Source organism: Homarus americanus, unplaced genomic scaffold, assembly GCF_018991925.1.
Source record: "Homarus americanus isolate GMGI-L3 unplaced genomic scaffold, GMGI_Hamer_2.0 scaffold31037, whole genome shotgun sequence".
NCBI classification, from domain to species: domain Eukaryota; kingdom Metazoa; phylum Arthropoda; class Malacostraca; order Decapoda; family Nephropidae; genus Homarus; species Homarus americanus.
In genome coordinates, this window is record NW_024722227.1 from 1,267,016 (window position 1) to 1,293,242 (window position 26,227).

General features: G+C 36.4%; 3 protein-coding genes across 6 annotated transcripts in view; 2 read left to right on the top strand and 1 right to left on the bottom strand.

The window, feature by feature from the left end:
* Positions 1 to 1,584: 1,584 nt before the first annotated feature.
* Positions 1,585 to 3,486, top strand: LOC121862260 (Hermansky-Pudlak syndrome 1 protein homolog; the record flags this gene model as incomplete). Its single annotated transcript, XM_042360364.1, is given in 2 exon segments — positions 1,585 to 1,779; positions 2,469 to 3,486. Coding segments are annotated over 2 exon segments (1,026 nt in total), but the record flags the coding sequence as incomplete, so codon positions are not given.
* A 9,035-nt stretch (positions 3,487 to 12,521) lies between these two features.
* On the bottom strand, positions 12,522 to 18,760 carry LOC121862261 (exosome complex component RRP43-like). 2 transcript variants are annotated; one of them, XM_042360365.1, is made up of 6 exons: positions 18,646 to 18,760; positions 16,827 to 17,064; positions 15,699 to 15,806; positions 14,475 to 14,654; positions 14,249 to 14,296; positions 12,522 to 13,058 (listed from the first exon to the last, which is right to left on the bottom strand). In XM_042360365.1, exons 1-6 carry the CDS (start codon positions 18,693 to 18,695, stop codon positions 12,843 to 12,845), a joined length of 840 nt encoding a protein of 279 aa, XP_042216299.1. In that variant the 5' UTR covers positions 18,696 to 18,760; the 3' UTR covers positions 12,522 to 12,842. The 2 variants fall into 2 exon arrangements, with proteins under 2 accessions (XP_042216299.1, XP_042216301.1); XM_042360367.1 differs by lacking the exon at positions 18,646 to 18,760 and adding an exon at positions 18,495 to 18,598.
* A 427-nt stretch (positions 18,761 to 19,187) lies between these two features.
* LOC121862262 (cytosol aminopeptidase-like) overlaps positions 19,188 to 26,227 on the top strand; it is a 50,653-nt gene continuing 43,613 nt past the window's right edge. Inside the window, exon 1 of one of the 3 annotated variants that reach the window (XM_042360370.1) lies at positions 19,188 to 19,515. In XM_042360370.1, the coding sequence (XP_042216304.1) occupies positions 19,426 to 19,515 (90 nt within the window). In that variant the 5' untranslated portion in view covers positions 19,188 to 19,425. The remainder of the gene's footprint in view (positions 19,516 to 26,227) is intronic. The other 2 variants (XM_042360369.1, XM_042360368.1) reach the window with 2 other exon arrangements.

Here is a 26,227-nt window from a genome sequence, read left to right on the forward strand (position 1 = left end):
GTATTACAGTGGAAAGTGGGATAAAATCATGACGAAAACAATGACTTTCGCTTTCTTTCGTTCAATAGATGTTACCGTAATCGCTTTTCGAATGGTTTAGTTTAAAAACTGTTGTATTTCAATAATATTCCCTCCTAATTGACTTGAATAAATACTTGAATGGAAATATACAATATTTTTGTTGAAACTACCCGGGTTTCAGTGTAAAGTGTCGTAATAATAAATGGTAAACAATTTGCCTTCAGCACTTGTGTTTCATGCACGGCGAGCCTCAGTTTATAGGACGTAGAGCGTTTTTAGTGGTTTTGTTGTTCCATTACCCTCAAAAACGTGGGTGGAACTATAAACGAGGAATATCATAAATAAACGATTTTTTGGTCAAAAAATCAGGGTCGACTGATAACGAGGGGGGGTTATAGACGAGTATATACGGTATGTTGTCACAGTTTGATTGCCCAATTTAAAGTGGCGACCACGTGGTCGCTTGTTGTCGCTGTGCAGCTGTGGCGCTCACGCATGCACACAAATGCCCGCTAAAAAAAAAAAATAGTTTTTGAAAAGTCCGGATTCTCGGGTGGTCCGGATTTCTGGCATCCGGATTTTTGGACTTTTACTGTACATGTATTTTGTTTATACAGCTGTGGTAGAAGTAAAAAAAAATTATGTTTTGCAGAATGAAAAAAAAATATTCTGGTATATATATTTGACATTAGTGTAAAATAAGCATACCAAACACAAATGCCTCTGATGAAAGCTTGGAAACATAATCCAGACTTATAAAAAATTAATATCTTGTACAGTATTTATTTGAAGGATGTTGTGACTTGGTGAGGATCATTTCCTTTACTATCTCCATTGAATTTAGAATATTAATTTAATTTAAGATTAATACTAGAATAAAAGGCTGGTGAGCAGGGTAGAGATGTAACCAGACATTAGAGAGACACAAGAGTAGTAAATGTTGCTCCTGGATACTGAAAATTGTCAGCACATCATGAGGCATTTCTGACCTGATTTTCCACATGTCACCATCACCTTATTGTGAGATGAAAATTAGTAAAAAAGTCAAGATTTTAAAATTAATATATTGTGAAGGTGGATACACTAATTGAACTTTTAGTTTCACGATGCCCTTACATAAGTAAGGTTAGAGAGGACATCAGGTTGTACGTGAAGGATTGGTCCTAAAATCCCATGTTATGACTGAGTGACTTTGATACACTCATTCCTATTTGTGGGGACTGTGGAAGTTAATTGGAAGGGAAGGTTTGAGCCTGGAATCCAAAATGGTCGATTTAGTTGATGGGTGAAGTGTGCATATGGTGAGTTTCTCCTCTAAAGATCCATTTTAGGAACTTGTTTGTAACTGTAAAGTGTAACATATTACTGTACAGTAATGAATTAGTCCCAGACAATAATATCTCAGGGTATACCTGGGTTTCCAATGCCTGGTCTTATCACCATAATACATGAATCACTTAGAACTGGCTAAATCATAAAATGAGATTAAAGAATTAATCCTTTATTTCCATTTTGATTACTTTATATTATATTTTCATACATGTTAATTAAAAAAAAATTCAGGTGAATCGGACACAGCTGTCTGTGCAGCTCACAACATTGTTAACTGGACTGGAGGAAATGATCACAGGAGAAATTAATGGTCGAGGGAAGCTGGTCTTGGATGCTTGTGACACAGCTGTGAGGAAATCCCAGGAACTGGCGAGACGTATTCCAAAGGGGAGGGCAGCAGAACGTGCTGAGAAGGCACTGCAGCAGGTAATGAAATGGATGGCAATTGTTTATGCTTTATTCAGCCAGATTTATTTGACATAATATATGATGAAGTACAGTAGATCCTTATGCACAATGTTTTTTTATATACAGTATTCTTATCTACCCTTTCCTATTCCTTAGTTTTATATATGTTGTTCATCATGACAAATTGTCAGCCTACCACACCATACACAAGCACGTGGCCACACACTGGCTGTGTCTGTGTGTGTGTGTGTGGGAGGGGGGGGGGCGATGATGGAGTGTGAAGGGCAGCTGTTTATTACCTCAAACCACTGAAATAAAGAATTTTGTAAATCAAATTTGTCATGCAGTATTGCAGCTGTAAGTAATACCAATTGCATTTTTTTTATCAAAATATAATCTGGATGATTGCTTGCAATAAAAAGTATAAACCTCTTACATTAATTCAATTGGTAGTGTCCCTTGCAATAATGTATATTTCCATATGACGCGCCAGATATGACTCACGTAAAATAGGAAAGATTCGCTTTAAATTGATATGTTGTCCTTAATTGTGGGTGTCACTTTAAATCAATAATTTTAAATTGATTCGCGTTAAATCGACGTTCTACTGTATAAGTAAGATAGACATTGAAATAATTTGTTTAATTGATACCATAGATTACCTTTACTTCTAGTTATCCATATCATAATATTTTTGGGTACCGCAGGTGCATTTCCGATGGGAGAATGTAAAGAAGAGTGGTTTAGAGGATTGGCTTCGGAACGGAGAAGATGCAGAGGTTCCGATGCGTGTGGATGCATCTCTTACATCCCTCGTTGATACAGCTCGTTCAGCATGGCGTGTTGCATGCCTTGGAGTCAACACGTCAACTTCGGCGCCATTAGTGGAGTCTGCAGTGGCTATGGCTTCTGAACGCATGGCTGATTATTGTCATTTCTTGGAGGTAAAAGCTTTGAGGAACATGACTTTGGGCTGTCGCTCTGGTCTTACAATCAATAAATATTTAGAAGAATTCCCAGGGCTGATTCATTTTCTGTATGTAGACCGTGCCTCCCACCAGTTGACATCTCCCACATTATTAACTGAGGAGCCAGGAGACTTGACTAAGGACTCAGATTCCTCAGCAAATGGTGCTAGAGCTCTCACAGTTGCTCGAGTGTGGTCCATGGTTGAGTTTGCACGCACTCACTTAACAAAGGGCCATCTATCACTTATGTGGAAGGACACCACTTTTAGTTATGCATATTTCCTTTGGTTTGAAGACAGTGGTGGAAATCCCTTGAAGCCAGGTGAATTAGGGGAGAGCATAAACGAGACACTGCCTCTACCCGGCGTACTCTGTGACGACTTCTACAGATCCCTTTGTGTCCAGACCTTCCCTGGCATGGATCCAAGTCGAATACGCGTGTATGAGCTTTTTTGTGTTCACTTGGGGTTGGCCACCTCGCCCTGTGTGCTGGAACATACACGCCGTCTTGCTGCCACTATATGGGAAGTTACTGGACCAATAGATGCTAACCCAGCAGACCTGCTATAGTATTAATTGAAATATAAAATAAACTAATATTTTTGTTCCATGTTGTTCATTAAGCTCTTGTATGGTTCTCATGGTATGATAACTCTTATTTGTTTAGTTTTGAGGAATTGTTAGAATTTACAGTACCCAAAGGAATGTAACATGTCGTTAGTATATTATATGTATACAGATATAATCAATTCTTATATACCGTATATCACGGCCTATAAGACGAAATTTGAACATTAAAAAAATCTGCCCAAAGTTAGGGGGTCGTCTAAACCACCAAGTTTAAAATTCTTACCTCTTAAATATTGTGGTTTAGTGTGTCAAGAGTGGTGATGAAAACATCGTAAGCCACTCACAAGGTCTTACCACTAATTATTTTATACTGAAACTTACGTTTGGCAAGCTGGATTCAAATTAAGATTACCGGTATATTAAAATAATAAAAATGTATTATAAACCTGTCTAACATACCGTAAAAGAGATTTATACCCCTGTAATAAACACAGCTATCATCACACACCCCTCCCCACGCCCCCCCCATTTGCCAGTGAGGAGACAAGAAAGGAAAAGTGCATTAATTCTTGAAACTATCGACGGTTAATTACAGACGCTCAAGTGACGTCACTAGTGTTTACACTACACCAGCTGGTAATATTTGATGCCATTACTTGAAGTGAATTGGCCTTATTTTAAGTAACTAACTATAAATAAATACAAAAATTAAAAAAAAAGATCAAAACTGAGAAATAATATACTGTATGTATGTTGTGTTGTCAAAGTAAGAGGAACAATTGTGTAAGTACGTAATATTTTTTCACTCAAATCCTAATGAAACACTACTGGAGAACATTCCTTTGTCGCAAAACAGTTTATAAATTAAAGAAAATAATTACAGTGTGTTTAATATATTACAGTATATTATAAATAAATAAATAAAACAAATAATTCGGTAAATCTATTTAAAGTAAATGGAAAATAAGCAAACATGTTATTTACCAAGACCCTTCCGTCTGGCTCAGGGTGAGATGGAGGGGAGATAACAAGCTATTTATAGCCCATCAGAAGTGACCAGTACCCTAATGCACCATAAATAATTCATTGAACATTCATTTTTTGTACATAGTATATTCAGTATATATATATATATATATATATATATATATATATATATATATATATATATATATATATATATATATATATATATATATATATATTTGTGTAATAAATGTATGTAGTAAGTACATACTGGTAACCTTTTTCACTCAAATCCTAATGAAACACCACAATTAGAATACGGTGGTTGCTGTTGAACCACATGTTGTATAAATAGTCACACCACCCAGACGAGGGAACACTCCCACCACGCTTCAGTGACGTCACTAGTGTTTACACTACACCAGCGAGTATAATTTGATGACATTACTTGAAGTGAATTGGCCTTATTTTAAAAAATCAAGGATGGTTGGTAAAGGACTACTGAGTCAGTGGGTAAGTGTCACATTTGGGGTACTGGTCTTATACAGCAAATAGAGCTCAAAAGCTACTTTTTAAATGGAAATTTGGGGGGGGCGTCTTATGCACCCCGCCGCCTTATAGGCCGTGATATACGGTAATCTTTTTGCTTGGATATGTATTAATAATCCATGTTTCATGTATTTTCTTTTATTTTAATTATTTTACTAGTCCTTCAGTCTAATTTACACTCAAATGACAGTTTAAAAACTGTAGCATATATGTCATGTCACTTTATCTTAGGATGGAAACTAGATGAAGATAATGCCAGTACTGTATTGTCTAACCGACTATCATTAATTTATTAATTATTAATTTAAGTTAAGAGCTTTTTATCTGAACTTTTTAATATAGTAAATTTATTTAGATCTATAAATCATTAAAAAGGTTTTCCTCTGTTTTTCATTAATTTTGTGTTAATATTTACATTACTCTTGGAGTGTACTGTATTCTCTTCCATTGTAAAGTGACAGTTATTCTTGTTTTTATGTCAAGACTAGTGTGATTGGGATAATTAGTAATATCCTTGTTTCTGTGTCAGTCTGTATGTACATTCCAGATATGTCCACAGCTAGTTGGTCAGCTTTAGGCATCTACAAATACTACAGTAGTCTATTATTTTACTTTTTAGCTTTAGTTTCTATAATATGAAAGTGTCATTATTTTACCATTTGTGCTCCACTTACTTTTATAACCTTCAATACTGCCATCAATTATCTTTAAACATATTCATTATCATTAAATGCTGTATGTATATCATGTTCTTTCAACTTTTAAAGGATTGTCATACAACTGGTAAGCTTTGACTCCCACTCTTCTCATAGTCTGTTCTGTTCCATGAATAATTTGATTGAAATTGAGATACATTTCTTGAACATTCTATTTTGTGTCTCAGTCTTGTCAAGAATCAAATGGTACAGTACCCTGATAATCATTTAGGTGACTCATTCATGAAGTGGCACAGTCACCCTGGTTACTATGTATCTTCACAGACTACTGTGATATGCTCCTTTTATGCACATACACCCTTTTTGTATACACATACTGTACTGTACATTGTTTTTCACAGGTTTCTTCACCTTTCCTCTCATAGTTCCCTTCATCCTCTGGCATAACCTACAAATACTCACAACAGCAAAAGGTGTTAATTCACACATACCCTGTACAGTACGAAGGTTAAAATCTGAAGAACACATTTTAGTGGTTGCTTCAGTCTGTGTTTTTACAAGAAGGGGCTATCATTTGTTTTTTCTTCTTCTGACAAGGATTTATTGTTCTCTTGAGTTCTCAGTGTTGGAGCTAGGATTTAAATTATTTTTATTTAAAGTTTGTTTTCCATGTTTTCATGAAGCTTTTTTATTAGTCTTATTCTAGTCATCACGACCATTGACATATATATATAGATTTTATTATATAACCTATATACAGTAGCTGTACTATATAAGATTTACAACTTTACTTACAGAATACTGTACAGTACTGTATTGTATTCATAAAGTTGACTTGTTCACATTGTTTATGGTTAACATTCCCATTTACTGTACAGTACTAGATTACTTGTATCTTAAAATTGTTTTAAAATCAATCCAACTTACATTCTTACTTACTAGTTTTTGTATACTGTATTGAATTCACTAAACTTTCATTAATTCACATTCCCTATCACTGGGTGATATACATGGGAGTACCAGTAAGGTCTGTCTTTTGAAGAAAAATATTGCACCAAAAATGAGGAAATTAACACTGTAAAGTTGTTTTCTTTTGCTAAACAAGGAGACCAATTTTAATTTCCTCCATGTTTTAATGGACCCTTAGTTGATCAGATGTTCTTGAAAGTGTAGAAGGAACTGTATTACTGTAGTGATTTTGAAGGGCTGAAGAACTCCATTCTCACACACAGACACATAATAACTTAAAGGTATATTAATGAAGTATACAAAGAACACTTAAAGATAAATTAAGGACACTGTGATAAAATATAGATCAGCTGATCTCTTTGTTAACAGTCGTGTGTGCATGATAGGTTAATATTTATGAAGAGAGTTGGCAATAGAAAGAAAATAGCAAAAGCAAATACAACGTCTTCAAATAAAAAGAAGCCTGAGTTATTATCAATTGGTTGTTGACGGAAATGTACACTGGAGGGAGGTAATGTACTGGAGAAATAAAGCACCTCCCTTATTCACCCACTTAAAATTTATAGCCAGTCACATTAATACTGGGCAACATACAGGTACTTTAAAATCAAGATTACTGAGGCTACATTATGCTGCTTTAGTATATCCTTGAAAAATTACATCAGAAACTTTAGGAAAAAACTTAATTGACATTGAAGTTTTGATTCTATGAAGCTCAGATAGTCTTAGGATGGCTGGAAATATGTTCTACATATGTGGTTGGGCAGTTGGGTCCTTGTGGTGAGAGACAGTGACACTAGCCAAGATGCTTAAAGGCTGTTTCACACCAGATGTGTTGTTAGCTACACTATGGATTTTCGGTTGCAATACTTACTATGCTAGTGTTCACACTGGATAATATGCACTCTTAGTATCATTGCATCAGTCAAGATGGAAGGCAGTGCACAGTGGTATTATGAGGAAGAGGAGGAGGAGGAACTTTTACTGCTGATTTTAGGAATGTCTTAAAAAAATGTGGGTACATGAAACAAATGCAAAAAGACCAAAATTTGGCAAATACCATCATCTTGTGCAGGAGCTTTCAGGTGATGAAGAAACATTTTGAAAATGTTTCAGATTGTTCAATGCTCAGGTCAGTGAAGTTCTGTTAATAATTGAAAAGGATATCAAGAAACAAGATACAAACTACAGACAGTCCATAAACCCTAGGAAAGGCTGCACTGATAAACAAAAGTAAATGATAATTATGGTTGGAAATGACCTTGAAGTAGGGCGCTAGCTGCTGTCGCTCTTAACTGTCAGTCTCAGACTGCCAAAATGCTCTAGTGTGCATTTGCAATGAAGCCATGCTGAGAAAAAATTGTGGAGGAGGCAATCTGGGATGGTACATATCCGGTCTGAACAACCTCATTGAAAAACAACAGAAGCAATTCAAAGCCACGTAATTTCCATCTGCAGCATAGCTAGCATTGCATCTGGTGTGAAACGGCCTTAACACCTTCCCTGGACTTACCTTATTGGTGCTTTCATCTAGTTAATATTTGTGCTCTCTAGTGTATTTATATAATTAACTTTCCTACTTACTAGATTAATTGTATAATTGTGTTCTTTTTTCAATATATAGTGGTCCCTCGGTTAACGAACACAATTCATTCCACAAAGTCGTTCGTTAACCGAATCCATTGTTTCAATGGGATATTGGGTTATTGGTTCCAGCTCACAGAAAAGTACATACAAAGTAAAAAAAGAAAAATGCATTAAAGTACACATACTTTGAGGTGTGTATGTAGAAAGTTCCTGGTTGATAATGATGATGGGAATTAGAAGTGGGGGTGGAGAAGAGAGAAGAAAAGGAAGTGAGGGTGGAGGAGAAATCACCTTTCAGGGGACCCATGCTTGATGCAGTAATTTCATCAATAAAATTGTAAGTTCACTAGGTGTAATGCAAGATTATTTTATTTAAATCAACACAGCACTGTGCTATATATTATCAATATGTTACCTAAATTTCAGAATGACCAATAATTTTAATGTAAAAATGCAAAAATATTCAAGACACCAACAAAATCGATGTTCACTCCACTGTAAACAAAGGCAAACTGACTCCTGGTGGGTGAGTCAAGCGGCTGATGGGCGCACAATAAACTAGTTCCCCGTACTGCATATATTATCAATATGTTAACTAAATTTTAAAATGACTAATAATTTTAAAATAAAAAATGTAAAAATATTAAAGAGCACAACTTTCTTGATATTTAATCCACTGGAAATGAATGTAAACATAGAACAGATTACTGAATTGACAGACTAGCCCATCAGCTGATGCTCACAACAAAACGTGTTTGTCGTAAGGATTTCGTTAATCGAAGTTTTGTTCGTTAACCGAATTGAAGATCCTTATGAGAGGTAATTCATTAATCGAACCGTTCATTAACCGAGGGACCACTGTACTGTACTGTAATTGTGTTCCTATTCACTAGATTTTTTGTATAATTAACATTCCTACTTACTGAATTATATTTATGATTAATTCACACTACTGTTCCTATTGTTATCATTACAATTCATTAGATAATGTGTATATTTGTCAGTTTATTAGATTATTTGTACAATGAACATTCCAATACTGTAAACTGTATTATTTATGCCACATACAGACTGTATATGGCATGCACTGTACTGTATAATACAGTACATTCCTCTCTGGAGACAGAGATGGATTGAAAATACTTTTGGAGTTCAGTGAAATTGAACAGGTGAAGTAAAATATGATTCATCTGTTTCATCATGAGGCGCTCCCATTGATAGTGACGAATTAGTCAAGGGCGCCCAAATCAGATTCTTGTTTCAACAGGAAGCCCGTCTCTTTTTCTACCCAATACAGGGTATATTTGTCACCCTTCTGACAGAAGGAGCGCCTCATTTTATGTCAACATAAATCAAAAAAAGTTGATACATAAAGAACTTATAGTTGAAAAAGGGAAGACATGTTTAGTGGTATTCTGATATGTTCAATACTCTACTTAACTTTGTGGATGGCCAGTATGATTACCGTGCACCAAAGATCCACATAAGATGTAAAGAATTTTTTTTACATAAATTGATATCAGTTGATGATTGTTGGATTTACTGATTATGATTTTTTTTTTTTTTTTTTTATTTCCACAAAAAGTTTTCACATTGAGATGGACGTCTCAAGTGGGTCATAAAGTAATCTCGTATAGGTGTGTAGGTTAAAGATAGTAATCCATAGAACATGTCATTTGTTTTAAAATTCCATCTGTGCAAGGTTAGGATCTGTAGTAAAATGAATTATGACAAAATCCATGATTACAATTGAGATATTATCAAGCCCTTTTCTAGTTGAATGACTTTAGTTTTTATCACTTATGATGGATGTCCCTTCTCACAATTGTGAGAGCTCTCTCAAGTTTGATTACCAGTATGTTGTTGTTGGTCACCATTAAGTCATAGCTAGTTCATATTTTTTTATACACTTGCTACATGGTTTTGAGGACTTGCATGCTGTTTATGGAGTGCTGGAACTTTTTAACTATCACCAACAGTAAGGCTAGCAAAGTCAAATCTATATGTCTATATTTCAGAAAGGCACTTATGTTCCAAAAAACAGTTACAGTCTGACCTGACCTAAGATGAGAGCACTAGCCTTCCAAATTGCAAGTTTGTATACCAGTGTCACAACTTATTGGTTAAATGAACCTGTTTTCATAATCATTTTAGTTGTACAGGTATAGTACTTTAGTATTGGAATTGTACTCGTTTGTAATGTAGTACAGAGTACAGTACTTTGGGAGGCTGATAATGAGAATCTGGTTATGTACCCTGACATTGACATTGTCTGTGTAAATGCCGAGTAGTTTAGGAATCCCCAGTGAACTGTACTATAGCTGTAAACATGTAATTTTAAGGCATTGTGTACCATTAAGGTTCTTTATGGAATTGTTGGATATTGAAAGATTTTCCTTGAAAATTTGTTTATATACATAAAGGATCTTTGATGGAAATAGTGTACTGTGTTTCAGTCAGTTTAGAAAAGTAACTTAGTTATATAATTTGACTCTGTTAACTTTTGTCTACTTTGTTGGTTTATTTAAATTTTTTTGTTTTATTCCAGCTGTTGTGTTTGTTCATTTATACAAATGTTCACCTCCATTATCATTTATAGCTTATTTACATGCACTGTCAATATGATGCATTTATTTATGCAAATACTCTTTTTTTTTTTGCATTGACTTTATTTACTGTACTTAAAGTTTAATAGGAATATTGATATATTCTCAGGTTTACAGCATTTAAAAGAGGACAGAAGTACAGTATTGCTTTTGTTCTCTTACGTCTTCGTTAGCTCAAGTTGATTTGTTGCGGCCAAGTTGGAAATAAAGTTTTTTTTTTAAACTGTTCCTGCAGTCTTGTATACAACAATTCAAGTAATTTTATGTATAATACTCATTTTATTTCTCTGGTTTAGTAATTCTGTGGATGTGAAGACTATGACTCAAGAATTTAATTATTCTGATTATTTGTTCATGAAACAATGTGCCAATATAGCTGGTAGTGATGAGATGATGTGTCATTTATTTCCCTTTATAATGATTTGTGCTAATATTTAGTTTGAAAATAATTTTATCAACATATCTACAGGTATTTCAGAAATTTTACTTCATGTTTGCAGTGATTTTTGGAGAAGAATGTGTTACTGTTGGATGATACTACATACTACATTGTGTAGAGTGACAGCCACAGGCACAAACCAGGTAAATGCTTGAAGTCTTGTTGTGAAAAAGGAACATCATAGCAGAAAATATGCTACAACTGTATGAGTAATCACTGACAGCAAGTGAAGAGAGAGAGCGTGTGTGTGTGTGCGCTGTCTGTAGCTGGCAAGATTATCGCCCAAGTCCTCCTGAACAGACTTCTTCCTGAGGCGGAAAACTTCCTCCCAGAATCTCAATGTGGCTTTAGGCCATCACGTGGCACCACTGACATGATCTTTGCTGCCCGTCAGATACAGGAAAAGTGCAGAGAACAGCGTTGTGACCTGTACATGGTTTTCATCGACCTAACCAAGGCCTTCGACTCGGAAGCCCTCTGGTGGACCATCAGCCGTTTTGGCTGCCCATCAAAATTCATCGCCATTGTGAAGCAACTCCACTATGGCATGAATGGCAGTGTCCTGCACAATGGCACCCAGTCTGAGTTCTTCCCCATCCAAATGGGGGTTAAACAAGGTTGTGTACTGGCACCAACTCTCTGTTCTATTTTCTTGGCTGCCTTCCTTAATCGTGCCAGTGCCAATTTAGCTGGCGGGGTGGACAACTCCAGGCAAGAACAAAGGTGTTGGCAGCTTCCATTACTGAGCTTCATTATGCAGACGACCTCACCCTTGTCACTCACACTGAAGGTAACCTACAGGAGATCCTGAACACCTCAGCAGATGCGTATGCACACTTCGGCCTTGAGTTAAATGTACGTAAGACTGAGATTCTCTTTCAGCCTGCACCTGGTTCAGCCACACCTCCACCGTCCATCCAGCTTAACGGCACTACCCTCACTAATGTTACACACTTTCGGTATCTTGGCTCCCACCTGTCCACCACCACGGACATCGATGAAGAGATTCAGCATCGGATCAGATGTGCATCTCAAGCCTTTGGCAGACTCCGAAACCGTGTCTTCACGACCGAGAAAAATTTCTCAGAATTTTCCGGAAAATGTGTCCCTCTAGAAAATTAGTTTGGGGAACGATTTTCCGAGAAAATTGAAATTTCAGCCAATTTTGAAATTACTGTAATTTTCTACAACTTTTATAGCATTACGGTTGACTTTTAATAGTTGTGGAACATATTCTAATTTTCCCCATAAGATAAGTATTCACTACAGTATATGCATCCCAAACCATCAAAACTGCCGGACTATCGGCGTAGGATTAACGGGGTCCAACCTGTACTGGCCATGCTACTCCTTGAGTACAGTGTGCTGTACCCACACTCTACCTAATGGCCAGTGATACCCATGGGTCCTACTTTATGTATTTTATAAAGAGGACAAAATTAAATCACAATTATTTCTTTATATCAACTTTGTTTTAAGAAGTTTAATACAGTCGTTTCTCCTTTCTAGGTGAAGTTTAATTCAAATATTATCCACAAATATGTATGTTGCTGTGTCTGCTATACACAAGAAACAAATCCCACCTATATCAATCACTATATCTTTTGACAATTCAAAACTAAATGCTAATTTTAAAGAATAATGAAGGTCTCTGGTATAGGTGTGTAGCATTTAGTTTTGAATTGTCACGAGATACACTTACCGTTTATCAAAAGTACAAATAAAATATCACTAACAGAGTTGTACTATTTCAACTGGTAAACATTTGACACTATGAGGTGTCCATTCTTTCAGTAAGGACTCTATCAATTAAATTGTTAACAACCTTAACTCTTTTCTTAGCAAGTTTAACAAAGTCATCCAGGATGTTGGGTAGGATGAGCTGACCACCAGGCTTGTGTGTGGTGCACAGGGAACCATTTTCCAAGAGCACCACAACAACTTCGCCACTCCCCTGGCTTTCATCTTCTGCTGTAGGATCCATTAGCTGAAAATCACAGATTATTAATATTAGTAAACTATTCATCTCATACTTGTATGGATTAGCTGTGGTTTTTTGATGGCACAACAATAAATTCTTTCTGGTACCTCCACCTTGTATCACAAGGAGGGAACAATAGCAGCCACCATATCACCAATTTTAATCTAATCAAATATTTGTTTTATTTATATGCCAGTCCTACAGTACTTCACATGTACAGTTGCCTCCATATGAACATATCATGACCTGGGAGTGTGTGTGTGTGAGAGCTCAGGTACAAGACGTGGGAACACAGTGAGGTAGTCATGCACTTGAAACCGTGGAATACCCTGTTTGCCAGTTACACAACAATGCTGCATAACACGTATTATTGGGTTATTTTATCTTTTTACTTCCTTTCTTGTTTGTATCATATCACAAACAAGGTAATTTCACTGTTTCACTCCCATGCACATATATGAAATTTCTTTCTTGGTTAGCATACAAACATTGCTTGTGGACATGAATGAAAGATGGCTAGATGAAGACACACACATATGGGGTACACACTAATAGCTGGGAGAACAGGGCACACCTATTTTTCTTTCTGGTTTCATCCAATTCAATAGCCTGTCTTTAATACATCACATTTCTATGAACAGCACCTGAACTTGATAACATACTTTTCTTTCAATACACTTCAGGGCATCATTAGATCTTTGCAGTGCTATAACAGTATATTGTACTGTACTACAGTATTAGTGCTTTTAATTTTTTGTGTGTGTGTTTTCAGTGTTGCACTGTATATTGAGAACTTGTTGGTTTTGTATTGGTGAGTACCCTTGTAGAGTATCTGTGTTAATTTTGTTGTCTATTTTTACATTTCTTTATGTTCTGTATTGATGTTTTTGTTTCCAATATTTTAAGTGAGGTTTATGTTAGATTAAGCTCTCTGAAAATTTGGCCCAGGAGAACAAACCTCAATAGTAACACTAAATCTACTGTACCGTATAAGAAATTTTCAGCTTCTTTATAGTTGAAAACAGTATTTTAATGGTAAAACACAAACATATCTCTGGCAGAAGATTCCACTGAACTCTAAAAATTGGTATTCTGATATTGTATTGGAAAATGTTACTGTCCAAGGCCACAACCATTATTTAAACATCCATTAGTACAGTACTACTTGAGAGAATTAAAAACTTGTTATACTGTACCTGTATACCGTCACTGTATATGGTAAAGGTTGATGATACTGGCTTGGCCTGAGAACAAGAAAAATAAACATATGATAAGATGACGTGCATTAATTCAAAGAATATTTTGAAAAGTATCATAACTAAATAAGCTCTTCTAGGATTTTATTATGCATTCATATTTCCATATTACATGAAAACTTTTATGTGAGGAAAGAAAGGACAAATGGCAGTAGAGTACAAGTACCTTTATCATTAATGGGAGAGTTCTTTCTGAAGCAACAGAAGTTTTGTCATTTTCTGCATCATATGAAACCACTGGTAACCTCACATTTTGTAAAGCTGCCATAATTGCTGTCAGTGCTGCATCATACAAGTTGCCATCATAGTTTATACAAGCTACATCACAGTAGAGACACCAGGCAAGCTAAATAAAGTAAGAAAAGAGACAGTGTACAGTACAGTACTTTTAACATTAGTACTGTGCATGTTAGTTACTTCATCCTTCAGCATGACAGAAAATGTGTAAACTTAAGCACTATCTGAAATACAGCTGTCTAATGCATTTCTTACACTTAAACAAATAAAAAATATCAGTATATTATACAGTAAATTCCATTAATCTGAACTAATTATGGGAAGGGGAGGTCCAGATTTTCCAGAGGGTTTCCCGGGACATGAAATGACACCACTTTTGGCCATTATAAGAATATATTTACAGTCATTTTACAAACACTGATAGTATCCTATTGCATCCTTGTTCCATTACTCCCTTCACTATGGGGATGCTCATACACAGACATAGTACGTATAAACATTAAAAAATATAAACATTAAATGAGTTATTTTGATTACAACTTTATAACCATCCGAGGCTGAGGTGTAATGCATGAAGGAGAGATAAGTTGGACTGGGACGAGTCAGGTGGTACTGTATCATCAAATCTGAACTGGACAGGATCGTTTATTTTCAGATTATCAGCAATGATTACATGCTGATGCACTTATTTTGCCTTTGCCACCACCAACTACTACTTCCACACACCATGGTGATGAAATAGGAAGTACTAAAAACATACACATATCCAACACAACAGTCCAAAATTCCTCAAAAGTGGTGCAAACAGAATGTCAGTATACACAGGACTGGAAGGGCAGTACAGTACTCCCAGAATCAAGCCTGATCTAACATGAACATACGATTAAATCATCAGTGGGCTGGTCCAATATTAATTCTAACCTGTAATACAGTACTGTACTCTAATATGTGCAATTTTTGAAGATACAGTCAGAAGAGGACTAAGTGGCATCAGTATAAAATCAAATTACCAAAAATTTGGAATATTCAAATTTATTCTGATTAGTCCTTAACTGTACAAATGGGCCAACAATGGTCCAGATGTCCATTTTACTGATATTATGTTCAATACAATGGCAATCTGATTGGGAGATAAACACTAAATGATACAAACCTTGTTGGGGACAATGCAAAGGTCCTTTAAGTCCAGCACTCCTGAACTGTGCAAAACATTTTTTAGGAATTGACTAGTGCCCATGGCCTTCTCTCCAGGTGGTCCCATCTGAAATGATCAAATAAAGTAATGCACAGCTGATCCCAAAACTCCACATTATGGCTGAGACCATACCTAGGCAGCTTTCATATACAGTACAGTACATGTGCACACTAAACCATTGGATCTAAAGCTACTGGTAGTAGCTGGGACTAATCTAGTGATTATTAAATTTGCCTATTGAAAGCATTGCTCCCATGAAGGAACTTATAAGTAACAGTCACTACTGAAAGATGAGGGGTAGTGAGCTGTAATGTCACATTCGTGTGTACAGGCATTCCTCGACTTAAGACAGGGATACGTTCCTGGACCATGATTGTAAGTCGGAACAGTGTTAATTCCATAGTGTAGGTTAGGTTAAAGCACAACCCTGCCCATACAAAACAATAATAACATCCCATACATAACAGATAATGTAAATACTGTAAATAAAATGTTAAACAGTATAGAATAATGAAAATAATGTAAAAAAAAAGGGGGATTTACATTATAAATTTTTGCGATGAATATATTGGGATCTCATTCGTAAGTGCGGATGGTCATAACTCGGGGACTGCCAGTATACACTTCGCTTTTTGTCCCAAGTTGGCCATCCTGGTGGCAATCCCTTATCAGTTCCAGCAGACTTTCACACTATCCAATAGGAGTAGGGAGGGTAGTCACCTTGTTCTGGGTTTTGCCATAAAATGGGGTTTGAGGATTAATCCTTCATATGGCAGCTCATGTATCTGAGACCAGCAAAACGGTTGGGAGGCAGTTGTTCTAAATATCAAACTGCCCACTCAGTCCTGTATTTTCCAGAAGGGAAATCATCACTTCAAGTTCTCTCAATCAGGGAGACAGTTGCAGCAGGAAGGAAGAGTAATAGATTTGCCCCAGCCTATAATGACAGGTTGAAATGTAGGAGGTATGTGAGCCCCTCCTCACTTCTCCCTGTAACTTTAGAATAAAATGATGTAACAGTATAGATGAAAGGTTAACCATTATATTAGGTTATGATAAAAAGAAGTTAAAGCACCAAATTCTTACTTTAATTTTGGGAGAGCTACATGGGTACAGCTCTACATTAGGTACAATAAAGCCTTCATCTGGGTTCCTGAGAGCTGGGGTGGCTATTTCTGCCTTTATGCCACACATAACAGTAGTATGTCCCACCCGAACTGTGGAAGAACCCTCAGCTGTTGTTACTGTTCCAATCTTGATGGTGATGGGTCGAACCTTCATCAGTCCCCGGCCATCTGGTCTTTTGTTCTTTTCCAGGAAGCTCCTGTGGATATATATATATATATATATATATATATATATATATATATATATATATATATATATATATATATATATATATATATATATATATATATATATATATATATATATATATATATATATATATTTTTTTTTTTACATATGTGTATAATAATAATTACAGTATTAGAAGAAATTTTTCTTTGTATTACCTGAGAGCACAGTTTAGGTCAAAGGCTTACAACAAAATCTTCCAAATCTATTATCTTCTGATAATTAGCTAGCTTGATTATAGCTACACAATGATCAACTCGCGGCAAAATAAATACCAAATGCCGCAAGAGTCATGGTCACATATCGTTCTCGTGTTGTTCACTGGTAATGGACAATTAGCCAATCAGAGCGCACTCATGGTAAAATAATAGGAACTTAGCCGGTCACGGCAAAATATCCATTGCCTAATTGATAAAAAAAAACAAGCAGCAGTAGTGATGTTAAAAGACCTCACCAATTTAACCTAACCAAACTTCCTAGCTGTAAGGCTCCAGACCCCCTGGCATATTAAACAAAAAGAACTTATAACAATATAGTGTAACTTTATGATTCTTGGTGGATGTGAGAGCATATAGAGTACACTGAGTGTACGCCTATATTGGAGCGTGGCGCAGGGACTGCTAACCGGAACAATTGGTGCAGAGCATTTCCGGGAATGAGAGATTTCCGGGTGACGAGACGACTCTCAAAGTCAGAAAAAATCCCCCATCCCCGGAATTTTCCGGGTAACAAAAATATTCTCGTTAGTTCCATATATTGTACATTACGTACATCATCTTTCAAACCCAGAAAAATATCCTCCATCCCTGGAATTTTCCAGATACCGGAAAATTTGTCTTGGAATTTCCGGCAAATGCCCTTGATTTTCATCTCTCAAACCAGGAAAACTCTCCCATTCTCGGAATTTTCCAGAAAATGTGCCCCTGAAAAATCGATCCCTTTGCCAGATTTTTCCGGAAAATTCCAGCTTTGGGAAAAATTTTCAGAGAAAATTTTAATTCCGGCTATCAGAAAGTTCCTTCCGGGTTTGAAGGATTTCGGCTAACAGAGACATTACTATACATCAATATGATTGGCTGTCTACATCCTGGGATGAGACGTCACTGCCGCATTACCACCGAGAAGACAATGTAGTGCATGCCTAGGAGCATCATTTTCTAGCAAATGAAGAATTTGCACAAGAAATGATTGTCATATCACAACTCACTGATGAAAATAAACATCAAACCAAATAATGCATCAACAAGTCAGTTGTCAATATTAGCCAATAAATCCAATATTATATCTACTATAACTTGAACCTCTGTGGAAAAAAATGAAAAAAAAAATCCTACTACTTCTGGGGACAATGCTGCAGATATTACTTAATTATTTTGGTGGCAACAAGTAAAATAATACCTATAGCTGTGCCATTAATTCCTGTGCCATTTTATCCAGTGTCTTTTACTGATCACCATGTTAAGCATGACTCCACTAAAGGAAGCCATCAAAGTGGACATCCAGCCCTTCCTCTATTTATACTTGTTACCAGCTATATATTAATTCATACTTGTAGTAGCTCTCAGGTTCAAAAGTCTTCCAGGTCTCCAGAGAGGTCATGTTGTTCACCTCCACCACACGCTGTTAACAACCCTCCTCAGAGACAACCATTAAACAAGCCTGGACAGTTTTTACTAATTTTTATATAAATATTTTGATTAAATATATATATTTTTGTGAATATAATATTTTATTCGTTTTATAATTTCATTCCGGATAATTAAGTATTGAAAAATAAGATTGGAAATAAATAAAACTTAAGATTATAATCATATTGAATATACAGTATTATAAGATATTTTAAACCACATCAAGAAATAGATTACATTCTCTAAAAAAATGAACCTATAGATTAATTACTACTACACTAAGTTAATTATTTAGTATTTCAGGAAAAGGTTTAGCTGTAGACATCTATAGGGAGACGGACCCAATACTTACACGTATTTTATTAATAATGACACTAAAAATTACCTAAAATCTGGCAAAATATAAACTAATTGTTACTTCAGAAACTTTTTATAATTTAACGTCGCCACATATACATAATTCTGTATTATATTTAGGCTCTTCCCGAGTTAATGTGGGGAACGTTGCCAGGAATCCCCATTATTTCCATCATAAAAACTGAACCGATTAGGAAACCTCTACCAAGAACGTCCATTATAGTACATTAACTGAAGAACAAGCTGAGTTTAAAGCCAAAGGTTATAGAGAGATATTGGTGAACAACTTGAAGGCACTAGTCGAGGTAGCCGTCCTTGAGGTGGTGTCCTGGACTTAACTCATCATGATGGCCTACACTGGCACTCACAGGATCGTCTCCAGGTTTCTCATCTCATCCTACACAACTCGCCGATCATATACCACGGAGAACAAGGTAGATGAAATGTTTAATTATGGTAGAAATATTGGTTATTGTTCGGCCAAGGTCAGGGAACCCCCTAGAGGGCCATGGAGCACTAGGCCTATACAGGTGCCGGGAGACCTATGGATGTGGCTACTGAATATTTAAGACCATACATGGGAAAATATATCAAATATAGTTAGGATGATTTACCATGACTCGCTAAAAAATCCCAAAGTGTACTATGTAACGTGGACTCGAATTTAGGGAGTCTTTGGGGTCAATTTCTATTAATACAACGGTCTTTCTTTGATAATAAAAATATGTTTATTCTGTGGTATTTGAGGAATTTCCAACGAATTTTGTATTAATTTCCGCCGTAAATCACTAGTTTGTAGATCCTCCCCCACCCACCTACCCAACAGTTGTAATGGAAAAAGTTGGTATTTTTCTCAAGTAAATGACATAAATAAAATACCAACCAACCAACAAAACCCGGTCCGACTAATTACCCAAATGTAGCAAAATGTAGCCGCAATGAAGTCAAATAATGGTCCTACATGAATAAATCGGACTGCCAATCACTTCTCGACTAGTATTTGGTGTCATAAAGTCACAAAAAATTGGTAAACTTAATTTAATCTGAGTTAATAGATCGAGTGCATGTACCTAACCTAACCTAACCTAACCTCGACTAGTATATGGTGTCACAAAGTCACAAAAAATTGGTAAACTTAATTTAATCTGAGTTGTGTTGTGTTAGGTTAGGTTAGATTAGATTAGATTAGATTAGATTAGGTTAGGTACATGCACTTGATCTATTAACTCAGATCAAATTAAGTTTACCAATTTTTTGTGACTTTGTGACACCAAATACTAGTCGAGGTTAGGTTAGGTTAGGTTAGGTACATGCACTCAATCTATTAACTCAGATTAAATTAAGTTTACCAATTTTTTGTGACTTCGTGACACCAAATACTAGTCGAGAAGTGATTGGCAGTCCGATTTATTCATGTAGGACCATTATTTGACTTCATTGCGGCTACATTTGGGTACATTTGGGGAATTATTCGGACCCACAAAACCTAACCATTGTTCATGGCCCCACATCTTGGACAAAGAATGTTCAGTAATACACTGTGTTTTCTAAAAAAGAAATTGCCTCACTATTTTTCTGATGAAACTCGGGAATTGATGTAAAATAATCTTTATCACAATGTTGGCACAGCTGTTCCACCTGTTCAGTCATGTCTGGTGCTGAAAATTCAAATCTCCTCTCCAGACGCACCCACACATTGTTCATTGGCTAAGACAAAAAACTCTTGCCCAATAATAAGTCCTATCGCTATAGCCAATAAGAAACTCCCACACCACCCCCGCACATGCGCTGCAGACGTTAAAGACCTTCTCCGCCAGATGTAAACAAATCATGGAGACACTTGTGACTGAGGATATCTAATAATATTGAAAAATTAATATCTCGCTTATCCTTAATTTCCGGTGGAAATATCATCGAAGAAAAAGGCTTATATATATACATAGGACTAACCCGCCAGGGCTGCATAGCGCTGATGTGGCCGTTTTATCTGACGTCCAGCAAATCCCTCAAATTTCACCATCATAAGTAATTTCTTTCTGTTTAATATACTGAGGAAGTTAGGTAAGGTTAGGTAGGTTTATTTGGTGAAGTTGGTTCGGTCTGTTCTACATACCAACAAATGTTAAGTCGCGTTTATTTTAAGAAATATAAATTTTTTAACATATTTCCACAAACTACAAGTGTCCACTATAATATAACAATGAAAATCGGGCGTTTTTATAATTGTTTTCCATCAATTTCGCTCATGGGTTAGTCCTATATAATTACCAAGAAAAATGTCTTAGAATTGTCTAAACATTACGAAATACATATTAAAAACAGTGAGAGAAATCGGTGTATTAATAGAAATTCACTGTCTTTGGTTACCGTTTTTGGGCCTAACTGTAGACTTAATGACAGCAGGGAAAATTAATTAACTCTGGAAACATGATGTATTGTACATAATGTAACAGTCTTAGGATTTCTTTTGCTTAAATTAGATTATGTTTAGTTTGTTCACATGGTAATACACTAGTTTACAAGATAATTACTGATGACTGACCCACCGGTGATTTTTCAAAGAAAATGATTTTAAAAGTCATAATTTCAGTGTTTTTTAGTGGACACTGTTGTAGTTTGTACAAATGTGTTAAAAAGTGGTTATTTATAAATTAAAATGGTAAATATACATCCATTGGCTGTCCTCAGGTTTTGATACAAGAATAGATTTATTTTTATGATGTTCGGCGTGTTTTACTCAAATTTGACCTTTATTTCTTGTGCAAATTAGCGGTTTTTGCAAAAAAAAAATAATTTTCATTTGTAACAGAAACTGTTAATTTGCACAAAATTGGAAGTCAGATTTTAGTAAAACACGCCAAAAAACACATAAAAACCCCTAACCTAACTTACAATATATACAACCTAGCCTATTTTTGGGGAACTTACCTGCTACTATGTCAAAGCCAAAGAGAGTAGTGCAACAAGCTTGCTGAATCCCTGAAGATCCTCTTCTGTAAATGCCTGGATGAGCAAAAGGTCCCCAGTGATTGGAAAATGGCTTATGTGAGTCCTATCTTCAAGAAGGGTGATCATCACTCCATGAATAACTATAGACTGGTGAGCCTAACCAGCATAGTATGTAAAGTACTTGAGAACATTATAAGAAATGCCGTGATGGAACATTTACTACGAAACAACCTTGTAAAGGATTGCCAACACTGTTTTATGCCTGGGCGCTCCTGCTCAACACAATTACTCAAGGTACTGGATATTTGGACCCAAATTCTGGAACAGGGTGGCAATATTGACACTATTGACCTAGATTTTTCCAAGGCTTTTGATAGTGTACCCCATGAAAGGCTGAAAATTAAACTTGAAGGGTACGGAATTCGGGGAAATGTCTTAGCATGGATCAGAGACTTGCTCCAAGACTGCAAGCAGTGTGTAGAGATTAATGGCACGAAATCATCATGTGTATCCGTCATAAGCGGGGCACCACAGGGCGGTGTATTGGGCCCGCCGTTGTTTGTTTGCTTCATAAATGACATGCCTGACGCTGTACAGTCCTCCATACAAATGTTTGTGGATGATGCCAAGTTATTTAGGAAAATTAAGAAACAAACAGACTGTGAAGAGCTGCAGAAGTATCTCTGTGAGCTCCAAGAATAGTCGAAGAAATGGCTGCTGAGATTCAGTGTCACGAAGTGTAAAAGGATGCACCTGGGACGTACCAACGGTAAGGAGGCGTATCATATGTCCCAATGGGATGAAGAAACTGCATTAATTGAGACTGAATGTGAAAAGGACCTGGTGTGTATGTTGACAATGAACTGAAGTTCTCGAGTCATTGCGAGTAGAAGGTAAATCAGGCAACTAAATTATTAAGTCTTATAAGAAGGTCGTTCAGATATCTAGACGGTCCGTCCCTCGTAACGATCTTCAAGAGTGAAGAGCTTTCCCATTTGGAGTACTGTCACCCCGTCTGATTCCTGAGATATGCTAGGGACTGTCAGTTGATTGAAAATGTCCTAAGGAGGGCCACCAGACTGGTGCCTACACTACGGCACATCAGCTACCCTGAGAGATTGGACCGCCTGAACTTGCCGAGTTTATACTATAGACGGGCAAGGGGAGACCTAATTGAGTTATATAAACATCTCAAAGGGCACTACAGCTCCTCCCCGACTTACGTCCACCCGCACTTACGACCTGCCTCAGTCGTACCAAAATTTGTTAAAATTATGTATTTTCAAGTCCCAAAGTTGGTACACAGACAAAATTTTCATTTGTAATTCACTTTAAAATGGCTGTCAAGAAAGTGTTTTGTAGTGCTGAGAAGAAAAAGAGACACCCATTTTCGATTTTCTATGTATTATTTAAGCATTTCCGACTCGCTACCATTTCGACTTACGACCTGGATTTGGGTCCCTAACCCCGTCGTAAGTCGGGGAGGAGCTGTACTCAGTCGAGTGTCATTACCTGGTGCTGGCGAATGCTCGCCCCTCAAGGGGTCACAGCTCAAGATTGGGGAAGCCACAAGCCCAGAAAACTGTGAAGGGTAACTTTTTCGGAGTGAGAGTTGTGAACTCTTGGAACAACCTACCAGAGAGTGTTGTGATGGCATCGAGTGTGAGCTGTTTCAAGACCAGACTGGACCAACACTGGAGCAGGTTCAGATACATTCAGGAGCCGGTGCGTGCCCAGTACAGTACAATACTTGCCAACAGTGCGTAACACAGACTTGACCGATTGCCCAAGCGGCTAACGAGCCGATCAGTGGTGAAGAGGATAAAAAAAAATTTAAAATATTTCCACAGTACAGGTGCTCCTCTACTTAAGAACGTTCAACTTACAAACTTTCAGAGATACAAACATCATCACTGAGGGGGGTTACATGGATGAGACAGGATTATTTTGAAGAAAATTCCAGATAGAACAAACATTACCTAAGGGAAGAAGAGTGAGCCAGGTTTTAAGGCTGTATTAAAGGGTATAGCTGTACTAAATATCCATAATCTTTTAATTTTTTACAATATGTTTGGTATCTACAAGAGTAAAGTTGGACTTACAAACAATTGGACCTACAAAAGAGCCTCAGGAACGTAACTCGTTCGTAAGTAGAGGAGCACCTATATGTGGTTGAAGGCTGGTTCAAAATGATTGGCCAGCCAAGTCACATGACACCATACTTGAAGGTCATTGGTTGTTATGCCGTGAAGAGGAGGAGGAAAAGAGGAGACAAGTGCCTTTGGCAACATGGCAGATACAGAAATATACTCGTAGAAATTTGTGAGATACTCTGTTAATATGGATTTGCACAAGAAATGGTATGAAATCGTATGTACAGGTATCATTTTTCCAGTCTTTGTGTCTGTAATATTGAAAATTGGAAACTGTGGACAGCCAATGGGCAAATATTAACCATTAAAACTAACCTTACCTTAGGTAATGAGAAAAACAAGCAGCAGAAACATTATTAGAAGACCTCGCCAACCTAACCAAAGTAACCAACGTAACCTTACCTAACTTCCTAGCCGTGGGGCTAGGAATGATATGGTTGTCTGGACCGAACAACTGATAAGCTTGCACTGCGCGTAGGTATCGATCGGGTAGTGGAGTGTTTTGAATTACATCAATATGATAGGCTGTTTACATCCTGGATACCACATTACTGCTGCATTACCGCCGAGAAAGACAAAGTACACTAGTGCATGCCTAGGCGCCTAATTGTCTACCAAACGAAGCATTTGCACAAGAAATGATTAACATATCAGAACTCACTGATGAAAATATAGTAAGAAAATAAACATCAAAACAATTAATGCATCGGCAAGTTAGTTGTCAATATAAACTGTTTACATTTCCAATGTAAAAGAAGGAGCCACTTCAGGAAAAAAAAATGAAAAGAAAACTGGTTTCTTACCTCTTTTTTTTTTAATGCAATATTCTAAAATAGATGGAGGAATTGCAGCTCCCATAGTTTTGGTTTAACAATATTAAGAATGAATGTGGTATTATTATCGTTTTGGTCATCCATCAAATTTTAGGATTTTAAATTACCACCGTCGGAGAGAGGTTTACGTTAGGTTAGGTTGAAATTGTTTTTTATGTGTTTTGAATGATTCTGACCTACTTCCAAATATAGGTGGATGACCGAAATAATAATTTTACCTACCGGTACATGCCATGTTGACAAGGACACCATGTTTGCCTGAATTCTGTTGACAATAAATAACAAATTAAGAATAGTAAAAAAAAAAAAAAAGTCCTAACCTAACCTTAAATAATACCCAGGTTAGATCAGACCAGGTTTGGTTGGTTTTATCTAATCCACAATAAGTAATCTTTCACTGTAGGAAAAGCATTTATTATGGTTTTCTGGTATCAAACACAACTAATCTAAAAAAAATTCCCCTGAAAAAAGTCCCTCTTTCTTATTTTTAGTACATTATTATCATTATTACTACTAATATTATTGTTATATGAATAATATAAGCTTCTGCCAGTTTTTGAACTTATTTAATGGAAGCATTGATGTCCATGAAATACGGTACAGTGACCCCTCGGTTAACGAACTCAATCCGTTCCAGAAGGTCGTTCGTTAACCGAAAAGTTCATTAACCGAAACCATTGTTTCAATGGGTTTTTGGGTAATTGGTTCCAGCTCACCGAAAATTTCCTAAATTCAACAAAAATGGTAGAAAAGTTCACTTACAGTGAGTTCTGCTATAACGTGTGTTTTGATAACGCGAATTTGCTCTAACGCGATTTATGAATTAGGAACGATATTTGTATAACGCGAACGCTTGTTTGCTGTAACGCGATTTTTGCTTACTATTTCTCCAATTTTGTGGTATTAACTGTGAATATGGTAAAGAAGAATATCTCCAAGAAGCGTTCTGGTGATAGAATTCCCGGTGATGATCGTAAAAGAAAGGATATAACACTTGAAGAGAAGCTCGATTTTATCAACCTCAAAATCACCCTTCTCCCCCATCAAGTTACATTCATATTTTCTCAAGGTAAAGTGTTACATTTACTGTATGATTTCATTATTAGATATGAATGTAACATTTATTTAGACTGTGCTATCCTTTGTGTTAGGCTAACTACTAAATTTTTTCGATTTCGAGTAATCTGCACCTAACCCTATTTTCTCTATAA

Excerpts from the sequence above, each read along its gene's own strand:
- LOC121862261 (XM_042360365.1), bottom strand. The coding sequence starts at position 18,695 with ATGACCTCTCTGGAGACCTGGAAGACTTTTGAACCTGAGAGCTACTAC. Across the intron at positions 14,655-15,698 it reads TTTGCATTGTCCCCAACAAG|CTTGCCTGGTGTCTCTACTG; the intron begins GTTTGTATCATT and ends TACTTTATTTAG. Across the intron at positions 14,297-14,474 it reads CTCTCCCATTAATGATAAAG|GCCAAGCCAGTATCATCAAC; the intron begins GTACTTGTACTC and ends TCTTGTTCTCAG.